The sequence below is a fragment of the Thermobia domestica genome, chromosome 16 (genome assembly GCF_964235325.1).
Source record: "Thermobia domestica chromosome 16, izTheDome1.hap1.1, whole genome shotgun sequence".
NCBI lineage: Eukaryota > Metazoa > Arthropoda > Insecta > Zygentoma > Lepismatidae > Thermobia > Thermobia domestica.
In genome coordinates this window covers 57,936,960-57,950,730 of record NC_137469.1, presented here as the reverse complement: position 1 = coordinate 57,950,730, position 13,771 = coordinate 57,936,960, and the positions used below count along the sequence as shown (strand labels likewise).

General features: G+C 34.7%; 1 protein-coding gene across 1 annotated transcript in view; it reads left to right on the top strand.

Moving 5' to 3' along the window:
• The window catches only part of brp (ELKS/RAB6-interacting/CAST family member bruchpilot), a gene marked incomplete in the record, with an annotated part of 771,444 nt that overhangs the window by 683,531 nt on the left and 74,142 nt on the right, over window positions 1-13,771 (top strand). Inside the window, 1 exon segment of the mRNA XM_081742418.1 lies at window positions 2,730-2,918. Coding sequence (XP_081598544.1) covers window positions 2,730-2,918 — 189 coding nt within the window.

The following is a 13,771-nucleotide window of genomic DNA, read 5'->3' as shown; positions in this document are numbered from 1 at the left end:
GGGCACATCATCCTGCCTCAGTGATGGTGTGGTGGGGAGTGAGCTACTCAGGTACAACCCAGCTGCATTTTTGCGAAAAAGGTGTTAAAACATCTGCCAAGGTATACCAAGACACAGTACTAACACCTATAGTGAAACCACTCCATGGTCTCCTACCATGTTCTCTGGAGAAAGGTGGACCTTCCAGCAGGATTCGGCTCCAGGTCACAAAGCGAAAACAACCCAGGAGTGGCTGGCACGGAACGTCCCCGACTTCATTTCTACCGCTGACTGGCCTCCTATTAGCCCGGACCTTAACCCATTGGACTATAAACTTTGGGCAGCCCTTAAGGCAAAGGTATGCCATAAACGGCATCCATCTGTCGACAGTCTGAAACAATCCTTGACCCGAGCAGTGAACAATTTTCCCATGGATGTGGTGTGTAATGCCATTGACCACTGGCCGCACAGACTTCGTGCCTGCATCAAAGCCAAGGGGGAACATTTTGAAAAATGATTGGTGCGTCAGGTGTACAACATATCAATGTAAAACATAACCAAAATAAATTGCCGTGATGTTAATACTCCCTGTGTTATTTATATTCAAACTTGTGACAGTATTTATGATATAACTAGGTATATATATATATCGACATAGTCTGTTTCTAAAATATAAAACTAGATATTGTTCTACTTAAAGAAATCTACACAAAACTTGTTTAATGTTTTAAACACTGCATATATCTCGTGATGAATTCTCTAGGGTTTTCAAGGATCTTATAACATAGAGGAATTGCCCTTACAACAAAATTTTGAAGCCATAGCCACCCCTACTCTGCCTACTCCGCCCAATAGGATCGCAATGTTTTGAGCCAACAATCATGGCGGAAACGAAAGTAGCCAATGAGACGATGGCGGAAACGAGAGTAGCCAATCAGACGTGCCGATGCTCGGTTGTTTTTTGGTTTCATAGATTTAATAGGATGAAGATCATATGGGCAGATTCTCTATTTTATAAGATCTTTGAGTATTTTAGAAACTACTTCTTTCTTATTTATTAAATTTCCTTTGTTCTAAAGTAAGTGTTACCATGTAGACAAATTATGCGTTAATTGTCAGTCAACAATGTAATTATCATTAATAATATTTCTATGATTCAAACAATAAAATTAATTTGATATTTTAAATCGTTATGGTGCGGACCAACTTTCCAAGTCACACGTGTTTTTTGCATCTACTGCGCGCTGGTACAGGTTTATTTTGTTACATCTTATTAATAAACAATACATAAGAAGGTAAACACAAACATTATAACAAAGAACAATGAACAACAAAACGGGAAACAATTATACAGACTGTATGATAACGATAATGGGACATTACAACATTACTATCAGAAATAAGTGCCACTATGTGTGTACCGGTATACTGCTTATTTTAATAAGTATAACTTTTGCCAATAATTAGAAAATTTCAAATCAACTCGCGGGAACTGAATGCTCCTCTGAAAGGGAGGCCACTGTTGAGTGTGTTAGGAAATGTAAGACCTATAAAGCAGAACCGAAAAGTGTCACATTACTATGAAAGAAGAAATAAATCTTAACATCTGTTGATTTTGATGCTACAGTTGAGTTGATTTTGATTAACGTGGAATCCGAACCACATGAACTCCCGCTGGGAATCGAACCCGGGTCTGCCCCGCCAAAGGCGCGTACACTAACCACTTAGCCACGAGGGAGCTCCCAATTTTGATGCTACACTAAAAAGCAAGTCTTTTGCCAGTAAAATATACACGTACAGTTTTGTTGCATACAAGAAGTATTAGTAGACTTTAATTATTATGTTTTGGTTTTTTCACAGCGTTTGACTTTTGATTTTTCTTGTTTTTCTCTCAGTTTTGATTCTTTTGACTTCCGTTGTTTTATTATTATTGCCTTCATATTAAATTGAGAACTCCGAATTATTGAGGCTGAGTTTCAAGGGGTAATTACGTCATATGGAGTTGAGCACTATGAGGTTGGCGTTATAGCACAAATGCCTACTTGTGCTTAAAGCTATTCTTGAAAACGAAGGAACAGATTTTGAATCAGCATCCAAAAATCTAAAGATGAATTGAATTTAATTGAAATGAAGTATTATTAAATTAGAGAAATTCAACAATAGCTGGTCTAATTTTCAACCTTTATAGTATTTATGAAAGAAAACTAATAGACGAGAGTGTTTAAAAGTATAATTCTAAAAAATTTCCAAAATGAAATCTTTAAGTTTTAGTCCCACGGTTATGCCGACTAGGCTGAAGGAGACGGTGATGATGAGAAATGAGTAGAATGATGGAATGAAGAAAGTGGGAAGGAACGGGTAAGTCCACTTACAAGGTGTTTGTCCACCACCACAGACAAGGTTAAAAGTTCATATAAAAATACAAGGTTATGAACTAATACCAGAATAACTTGCTATACACAAAATTATAACAAAGTTGTAGTATAGTTAATACAACACATACGTACACAAAAAATAAATAACTAATACAAGGTATACATTATGTGGAGTTATGCACAACTGTAAATACTTGTACCATGAGTACCAGAGGTTAGTCGCTGATCTTTGAACACTCAGTTTCTAAAGTACCAACTAACATTTTCCGACCTCTCGATTTTCTGAAAATAATCAAGTATCATTTAACTTAAAGCTTTTACTAGTTGCTTGACGATTCGGTAAACTTGATTTCTACTATCAAATCTTTGTTGCAGTCGCTAATGGGTCGGCTACAGAAGGAGAAAGAAACGTTCCAACAGGAAGGCGAAAAATTGCAGGAAAAGATTGACATTCTCCAAAGTCAAGTGTCGAAAGCCCAGAGGGACCGAGATAACATGAGTACAGAATTTGAAGTAATGAAAGAAAGGTGTGACAAAGCGCAACAACAGCTTCAAAAACTACAGGTAAGGAGAATCAATGATGTTTCTTTTGCTCTTTTAATAAAGTGCTACTTTTCTTTAAAACTTCCAGCTTAACTAATGATGTACTTCGCACTAGCTGCTTTTCAATTAACAAATATGCTGCAAAATCATTTTTACTTCCAAAGAGTTAAGCATTCAGAAACGCTTACTTTGTTTAAATATTTCCAGTGTGTTGGTATGTTTAGTAAATCTTACGTAGATAGTTGTGAACGTAATGGTAGTTTTTATACTTCAAAGCAAACGTATGAAAGATTTTCTATCTACCACTTTGCCGTGATCATTACTGTTCCTTATGATAAATTTATGTGATCTCACCGTGTTTTTTTTTCCATTCAGACAAGTTTTTCCTACCATCTTTGGCTTTAATATATTAATAACAATTCCATGTAATGTTATGCATTTACAATGTTTAATAAGAAGTTGCTAGTATATGTTAATTTCACGCTCGATGCTAGCCATGTGGTTCTGGTTGGTTGAAGTTATCAGTTTCTCGCCATGTAGCGTACATTAGCAGAAATCAAACGCCTCCTGGTGTCGGTCCTCGTGGCGAGCGTGCTAGCGCAACGGGCTAGTAATGATAATCACTTTTGGCGTGGGTTCAAACCCGGCCCAAGGAAAGTTTTTTTATTATTATTTTTTTTTAATTTTCATATAATACTCATTTGCTCTTGTACGTGTTATATAATGCATAAAAAGTGATTTATTTACGTTACGAAACATAGCTGAGCGAGCGGCAGCGGGCGAAGAGGGTTAGAAGCCCCGCAGGACTCGTTTTGTTCCACCTGCACCCTCAATAATAATACTACGTGACATTACGCCACACTAGGGTGGTCCAACTTCGAACCTGGCCCTCTTCCTTGTGACCAAAATGCATTTTTTTCCAGGGTAGCGCTTGGAAAAAAATATGCCTCATATTCTTATGAAATGTAACCCAAACATAATTATATTTTTATCAACACATAAAATGACAATTTTCTTTTATTACTATAATACACAATACATGCACCAGAAGGTTTGGACGATAGTAAACTGCAACCAATCAAGAACGTGTATTTAGTTCCTATGGCTAGGGTCGAGCGTGAAATATATATATAAGTCTCTACATATGTAAGCATAAGTATACCATGAAATATACATAAATTTAAAACAGATTTTATGCGGAATTCAAATTAAGCTACAAAAGTTACCAATATCTACAACCAGTCGTTCTTTCGGAAAAATGCTGGGGGGGGCACACTTAGTATTCCGGAGGGCAGTGCTGGTACTATTCTATTTATTATTATATTATAGACTATTATTTTGGTCTCATCCGGGGGCACTCTCAGAGTTTCGGGGGGGGGCAGTGCCCCCTCAAAAACACGTCTGGAAGAAACACTGTCTGCAAAAATGGGTGATACTTCACAAGATGTGATATAAATGAAACACAAATCAATCTTTCGGAATGTTCATTTCATGGCTGACCTAGTCTAGCATACTGTGTGGTACGCACTCGGATTGTTTACTCAACCCCTTAATCGTGAAGTACCATTCTTCTTTACTCGTTGCGCGGGTGTTCAGGATTACGAAGATGGCGTGTTAAATTTCTAAAACGTGTTGTGAAACCTGTCAGTTCTGAAATTCAAATTTATATGCTAAATATTATGTTTTTTCTTTCATAAATATTTGCATTTGTAACGTTATATTTACGTTACATTCCAGCCCACAGTTCGCGCAATTTTTAGCTATATCAACACGATCAAATTGCATTAAATAAGACGCACCACCTTGTATCACTATTACCTTTTATTATCCTCAAAACTTCATTAATAATACTTTTCTCTTTCGGTGGTTGTCATAGCAATATTTTAATAAACGACTATCTGCTGTGCGGTAACTAAGATCATCGATTATACACATAAAATCAACAAACATCTTGAGCTACTAAGATTAAATCTTACTTCTTTCTATTTAGAATCAACAACATATAAATTCTTTTCTTCTTCTTCTTCTTTTACACAACAGATTGTGTACTTTTATGCACCGTTGCCCAAAACTAAGATATAAAAATAGAAGAAATTCACAAAATAGATATACAATATCGTTGTATATATGGCTCCCGACGATGACTTCTTGAATTGGTTACAATTTAGGAAAGAATCCTGGACCGTTAGACATTTTTATATATATGGTTACCTTACTTTCCGAATAGCCCTCCTATATATTACAATATATATATATATATTATTTCATTTTATCTCATTCTTATATTCATTTAACAATTGATTCCATTTTAATTTTATAAACTTACCAACAAAGAGGACTTATTCGAAACGCGATTAACTTATTTAATTACTCAGGTCCTAAGGCATATTCTTAAATTCAATATTATGGGAGCTCATCGACGAATCAACTTAACTATATAACTTATTTCTTCCATTTGAGCAAAAGTACAATACTGATAAACAATATTAGTTTCGATGCATCAATGTAAATTACATAGAATTCAGAAGAAATACGAATTACAAAGGAATTATAACAATACACAAAATGAAACAAAATAATCAATATATCAAGAATTAATATAAGTAAAGAAATTACCATATTAAGAATCAGTAAAGTTTATGGGGTTAGAATACGATATAATATGTTTTATTTATTCGGGCATCATAATTTTTAATAAGCAATATTCGTGTTAATACCACAACTTGCTGCTACTTAGTGTCCATTATTTTTATTATCTGTATAGAATTCAAACAAAGTACGAATAACAAATGAAATCATAACTGTATCCAAAGTGAAATAAAACAAAAATCAACTGAATATGTTTTGTCGGACGCCACAACGCTAGCTTAAGTTACATTGCCAAAGGGTTCGGTTAAGTTGCATTGTACGCTACAATCTTGTATACGGTTCTGCCTATTATGTACTTCAACAGTATTCTGATTTCTATTTTGATAATTTCTACCACCTATGAATCTATTGTGAAATCCATTTCGTGGAAAGTTAAACTTATTGTCCGTCTGATTCCTGAATGTATTACGATTATTGTTTCTGTTCCTCCTAAAATTAGGTTCAGTTCTATTCTCGTTACAATGGAATCTATTATTATTTCTAGCGTTAAGATCACCTTCTTCCCTGACATTAATATTGCGAACAGCTACATAACTAACTCGATTACGATTGGTATTGGGTTGATTACTATTCACTTGCAACATAGATTGACTTTCAAAATTTTGCACTATCATAATAAGGTGATTGAAATTAACGCATTGTGCAAAAATCAACATTTGTTGCAACTTAAAAGGTAACAAGATTCGGATTGACGCTATTACTCTCGATTCCTGTTGATTTGGATTAATTAATTTCAACTCATTATGTACGGATATTACAAAATCAGTGAGGCTGTTATCCAATTTTGGGTTATAATGTCTATTTCCAACTAAGGCGTCTCTGTTAGCAAACATGAAATCGTTTTCAAAATTAGAAAGTAAGGCATTTTTAAAATCTAGATAATTACGTAAATTACTTCAGATTGCTTTAAACCATACGGAACACGGTGGTAATAAAATATGAGGCAGAATTTTCAACAATTTAGATTTATCTATTCCCATTAAATCACACTCTTCCTCGAACTTTTCTAGGAAAGTGCTAGCCGGGATGTCATCTGATCTTCCACTAAATTTTGTTAGGGATCTAATTTCACTAAATCGAAAATGATAATTTTTACTATTATGCTTACAATATTTAGAATTTACGGGAATGTTTTTCCGATGGTGTGATGGATGATTTCTTCTATCTCTCTTCATACTAACTTCACTATCGTCCTTATCTGAGTATCCTTCGGATGAATTACTATCTTCCACTACTATTCTGGATTCATATGGTATGGGTTCAATGTTGACAGCCGGAACTCGTTTACCATTTACAGTATTAAGCTTCTCCTTGATCGTATTTACTTCTTCTTGCAATTCCCGAATCTGACTAGTATGCTCATTGACTAAAGTTTCTACCACTTCTACCGAACTTTGCACTTCAGTAAATCGATGTAAAATCTGTTCCATTTTGTAATCTGCTTGTTCTAATTTGGAGTGCATTTGTTGGTTTATTTGTTCCAATTTACTATCCATTTTAGTGTCCATTTGATTAGTTATTTGCTCAAACTTAGCATTCATCTGTTGTGCTAGTTGCTGTGTTTGATGTGACATTTGCTGACCAGGCTGTGTTATAAGATCAGCCACGTTCGTTGATAAATTCGTATCTGGTAGCTCTACATCACCACCTTCCTCATTTATATTTTCACTTCCAGAAACATTCATTTTGATGTTTCTATAAATTCTTTTCTTACTCCTAAGTAAAGTATACTCCGTGTTGAACGCTATGATTAGACTGCTTTACTTAACTTCAAAACTAATCTCAAGGCACTTCTGTCGGTAAACACCATCTAAAATATAACGTTATATTTATGTTACATTCCAGCCCACAGTTCGCGCAATTTTTAGCTATATCAACACGATCAAATTGCATTAAATAAGACGCACCACCTTGTATCACTATTACCTTTTATTATCCTCAAAACTTCATTAATAATACTTTTCTTTTTCGGTGGTTGTCATAGCAACATTTAAATAAACGACTGTCTGCTGTGCGGTAACTAAGATCATCGATTATACACATAAAATCAACAAATATCTTGAGCTACTAAGATTAAATCTTACTTCTTTCTATTTAGAATCACTACACAATAGATTGTGTACTTTTATGCACTGTTGCCCAAAACTAAGATATAAAAAACAGAAGAAATTCACAAAATAGATATACAATATCGTTGTACATTTTGGAAGAAAAGTTATGCAATTTATTTACACCGAACATAGAATGGTGAAAAGATGTGATATAACACCAAGAAAAGCAAATAAAATTTGAACATTGAGTGTGGCAAGACCATTGGTGAAATTGCACGAATTATAAAGGTGCATAAAAGCACAGTAGCTAGGCAATTGATTAAGATTTAGGAAGGAGGGTGCATAAAAAGTGGAAGAATTGGCAGATGTACTTGAAAAGTAAAATCTTCTTCTACACAGAACAGTGCATTGCGGAGGTTTTGTCTTCCAGACAGATCTCAGTCATTACAGAATCTTCCAACGAGTTTGCGGGAAACATCTGGTATCAATGTTTGTTTACTTTCAGTTCCCAAAATCCTCGGGTTTGTGTTCACACAGGGCTGTCAAGAAGCCATTCCTTACGTAAAAGCAACGTACAATACGTGTGCTGTGGAACAAAGCACACAAGGATTGGACTAGTGGTCAATGGCACAAAGCACTGTTCAGTGACTAGGCAAAAATCAACATTTATGCAAATGATTCGCGTGCTAAGGTGTGTCGTATGTTTGTCGAAGCATGTAGTCCTACGTGTACTGATAAAATCTCGAAGTACCCTACAAGTGTCAAAGATTTGGATATGTTTTCCTTCCAGTGGGGTCGGTAGAACCCATATTTGTAATGATGTTTTTAATTCACAAACATACAATATGATTTATTCAGACTAAAACGACACCATCGTGAAGAGATTTATTCAACAGTGAACCCTTTATTTTTCAAGATGATTTTGTCCTTTACTATCGTGCTAGAGGTTTAAAAGATTGTATTATGTCCTTACGGCATGTTACATCACTTCCTTGACCTGGTAATTACCCTGACTTAAATTCTATTGAAAATTTATGGCATGATTTGAAGTTTATGGTTCGTACAAGGACCTACAAAAAGAAATTAGTTAATCGAAGCAATAAACGACGTCTGGCAGCATTGTATGCAAGTAGAGACACTGCAAAACTTAGTGAACTCCATGTCAAAATAGTGCAATCTAATTATCAAACGCGCGGATATCCAATTAAGGATTAACTCAAGTCAAAGTCATTTTTACACAAACCTATATTCAGGCACGTAGCCAAGGGGTGGGTCCAGGGGGTCCCCCCTTCGTATCCAGAAATGAAAAATATTAAGGAAGGACGAAACAAAAAGAAATGAGAAAAAGATGAATCCGAGTCAAAAATATAAAGCTACAGCAAGCGTTTGGTTATTTTTTTTTTCTTATGAGGAGCTTTATGTGGAGGAAACGGGGGGATCAAGTTAAAAATGGATATTATTGTAACGGAGCATGCCGAATTCCATGTATTTCTATGCTAATCCTATGAAATACAAATGACGATCGATAAACCGGTTCAATAAGATAGATTCTCAGGTAGAACTTAAGAAATGCTCGGAATCACCAATAATATGAGCCATTTTGAATTTCGCGGCAACACTAATCCATTTTATAGGATGTCTTTACTTCCGAAAGAGATCTCGTTGCTATCCTTGAAGACATTAAACGAGGATAAGAAAAAGGAGGAGAAAGAAAAGTAGAACCGCGTTCGAATGACCTCGGAAGACTACATCTTTTTCAATACTGTTTTATATTCTTTTACTCAAGATTTCTTCAGAGGTTTTATTGAAATACTTACTAACATATCCTCATTTTATTGTCCTAACAAACCAATATGGGTATGTTTCCATTAAAATAGTTTAGATTGATCGATCCCCTAGTGTGTAACCGCAGTATTTCGTGTCACGCCCCTCCCCCCATTACGAAATCCTGGCTAAACGAACAAATATATGATGCCGGTAAAATAGTTTAGAATGATCTAGCCCCTGGTGTGATAACCACAGTATTTCGTCACGGACCCCCCTATTGCGAAATCCTGGCTACGTGCCTGCTATATTTGACTTCCATTAACAATAGCTGTCACATTTTGTAAAGTATCTTCCAATGTTGCAGATATAGGTAACTTTTGTAACTTAATTTGCATTCTTCATAAAATTTATTTTGAAGTGATATATTGTATATATGTCGTTGTATGTTTATGCTTCCTTATGTAGAAACTTCTTATTAAACCTTTTAAACGCGTAAAATTATATGGAATTGCTATTAGTTTTTCCATTACCAATATAAAGGGTGTTCAACTTTCAGTGTTACTTTTAATTTATTAAATAAACGCATAAAATAATAGAAAAGAGAAAACTTTAATATTGGAATGAAAAGAACACGTGTTCTTGTTAACAATGGCAGATGATGTCAAACAAGTCGCACTTTCTGGAATTGCGGCAAACAATCAGTATTTTGTTAAGACTTGCAACGCACGTCAATTACTGCGGTAGCAGCGGTAACGTTGTCCTTAAGATCCTGAATTATTTGTGGGTTGTTGGCATACACTTGTTCTTTCATATAACCTCACAGAAAAATCTAAAGGTGTCAGATCACATGATTTGGGTAGCCAGTTGTCTCCCCTGCTTGAAATTTTGACGTGTGTTTAAACGTAAATGTCACTGAAAATTTTAACAAAAGATTGATTGATTGCCTCAATTCCAGATGAGACTACTTGTTTGACATCACCTTCCATTGTTAACCGGAACATGTGTTTTTTTTATTCCAATATTAAGGTTTTATCTTTTCTATTATTTTGTGCGTTTATTTAGCAAATTAAAAGTAATATTGAAATTTAAAAGTAACATACAGATACTAAAGCCGTTTTACGATTAAAACGATTGGACAAGTTTGAGGTAAAATGTAATACAGATAAGTCGTGAAGGAATAAAGTATTAAAAAGCACACAAAACTGGTTCTGTTCCTGTGAGCTTAATTGATTGAGCTTTCACTCCATAAAGAGAAGATTGAATTCTAGTCCCCTTTAATTCGGCAAGGAAATCTTTATATCATTATAACATAGTTTCATATCTATTGGTAAAATATCATGTAGTAAAACATTTTTTTAAGTTTCTGCTTTTACCAAAATATTTTATTTTGAAAAGTACATCTGCATAAAATAAAAATAATTGGATAATTGGTGAGATAAGTTTTTAATGAAATAACAAGCTTTGACAAGGGACTTAATGAAAATCGCGATAAGTTGTGAACTTTCCTGTAAAATGGGTCAAAATAGTTGATTACTTTATGAATGATGAAAGATGATGATAATGAAGTATGAAAGGGAAGATTTCTTAAAAAAGTAATTCAGTCTGAATATGTATATTGAAAACTACCATTCCATCTTTTGCCTGGTTGAACTAAGGGAAACCGGAAAACCTTTCGTGGTTTTATGACGAGTGCTTTCTTTGTGTATGGTCCTCGATGGGGGATCACATTCTCTTATATAATCCAGATTAGTGATTTGAACCTTACTAAATGAATTATATTCCGTCTCATATAGCCTCGATGTTAAATATGGACGTTAAACTTTAGTCAATCAATCAATTTAGCAATGGACGTTAAACTTTAGTCAATCAATCAATTTAGCAATACTCGTGTTCCGTTTCATATAGCATCGATGTTAAATATGAACGCTAAACTTTAGTCAATCAATCAATGTTGAACTTTAATCAATCAATCAATTTAGCAATACTCGTATTCCGTCTCATATAGTCTCGATGTTAAATATAGACGTTGAACTTTAGTCAATCGATCAATTTAGCAAACCCCATCAGAGTTTCTTCCTTCGAGATTTGATCTTGTGATCTTTCGATTTAAAAAGTGCGCAGATACCAGGTCTTCTCAGAAGTAATATCATATTGTTGTACCATGAGGAAAAGAACGATGACTTACCTGGAACACTGCCGTTAGTCAGGAAAATAGTTCGCATCGGACTCCACAATACTCTGCCACCTGTAAGTCACTTGTTAAATATCCTGCTGAAACAAGTCATCGGTTTTGGAGGCAAAGAGCTGAGTCATTGTCCGTCACACGTCATCCACACCTTTCAGCTTTTTTTTCCCAAAAGGTGATTTTACATTCTGCGAGGAAGACAATAGTCTGTTAGTACAAGATTTGGTAAAAACGCCGAGGGGGGATTTTGTATAAAATGAATATAGATTAAAAATACTGTTACATTTTTATGTTATTAGTAGGAAGTGTATTGAATTGTTCTTTAGGTACATTTTTGCAAAACTATGAAAGTGAAGTGGTCATAGTACTAAAGATGGAAAAGAAGATGAAAATGATTTTGGAGATCTGATTATGTTATTTAAAAACTAGAAGCACATACAGACATGGAAATGTCGTGTTATTTCAGTGTCATCTAGTTCTCTTCGGCTGGCTGATTTTCAACTGCTGATCATTTGTCTTAAAAAATTCTTCCCCTTACTAAAACAAATATTCGTTTTAAGATTACTTTAGCATCCCCTAGTCATATGTTACGTACTTAGATAGATGAAAACATCTTTGTTGATCTATTATTCTTTACTTTGAACTCTTGGTTATTAAGAACCTGACATTCTAAAAATAATACAAAATGTACCATTTTTCTTTTGCATGTTTTTTCATAAGTGAAATGAGATAATGAAATTCAACTTACCAGAATAATAGATAATGTTATATGAAACAGAAAATATGAACCTGAAGAATTTTCAGTGTTGCCAGAACAATTCCCCAAAAATCTAAGTTAAGGCAGCAACTAGAGAAACGAATTCAACTGCATTTGATTACGTATCATGTCTTGGAATCCTGTGAACTACTTTTTAAATAACGGTTGTATTTAGTTTGTAATAAACAAAATAGTTTTAACATACAGTTATTAAAATTAAATAATAATGTTATTTAAAAAGTAGTTCACAGGATACCAAAACAACTTGATACGAAATCAAATGCAGTTGAGTTCGTTCCTCTAGCCGTTGCTTTAACTTAGATTTTGGAGAAAATGTTATTCTGGCAACATTGTAATTTCTATAGATGGCAATACTGAAAATTCTTCAGTTTCATGTTTTCTGTTGTAGAATAACATTATCTATGATTGTGGTAAGTTGCATTTCATTATCTCCTTTCACTTACGAACATTAAGCAAAAGAATATTGGTAAATTATGTATTATTTTTAGTATATTAGGCTGTTAATTTAGAATTACATTAATATCATATGATGATGTTTCTAAAACAAACTAAACATTGTCATAGTTGGCAATTCCCTTTTTTCTTTCCGTTAAATTATTATTAATAATTGACAATCATCTCAAATAATAAAGCAATTTCCACAGTAAGAAAAAGAAAAAGCATACAACAATATATTAATTCATACAACACTTCATTCAATTACATTGCTTTCAGTTCATTGAATAATTAATAAAATAACATAAAACAATGTTATTTTTTTCACCTTTATGGCAATCAGTGACCTGATATGGAGTTGCATTAATTATAAAAGATAATAATAAAAAGTTATTAAACCAAGAAAGTTCTGCAGTTTTTCACCCACCACCTTTGAACATCGATATGCCATCTTAGACGTACCTGAAAGATCAAAAATAGTTCTCATCAGCATTGACGACCTTCTGCCAACGTTCTGGAAGGCCATGGATTCCATCGCGGTAGAACTTGGTGGGCCTTGAAGCGAAAATATGAAGTGCATTTTTCACCTCTACTGGGGATTTCAACAGGCGTCCTCTAAGATGAGTGTCCAAGGAATAGAACAGGCAATAATTAACGGTGAAATATCTGGGGAGTATGGTGGATGCAATAGTGTTTCCCACCCAAGGCGTAGAATGGTATCCGTGTTATCCTAGCCACGTGGGGCTTAGCGTTGTCGTGTAACAGGATGACCCCTTTGTGATTCAGAAGTGCTGGCTCCAGAGTTTTGAGTTTTTCTTGAATACAGCACAACTGCTAACAGTACACAGTTGCATTGCTGTGACCAGCTGGCAGCAGTTCACGATGCCGCGAGCAGTCCACTAAACACACAGAAGGACCTTCTGATGCAGTGCTGGTTTCGGCTGTTTTGAAACCGGTTCATGGGATGCTAACCAATGATGACGGCGCCGCGCCGTGGAGCTTCGTACAG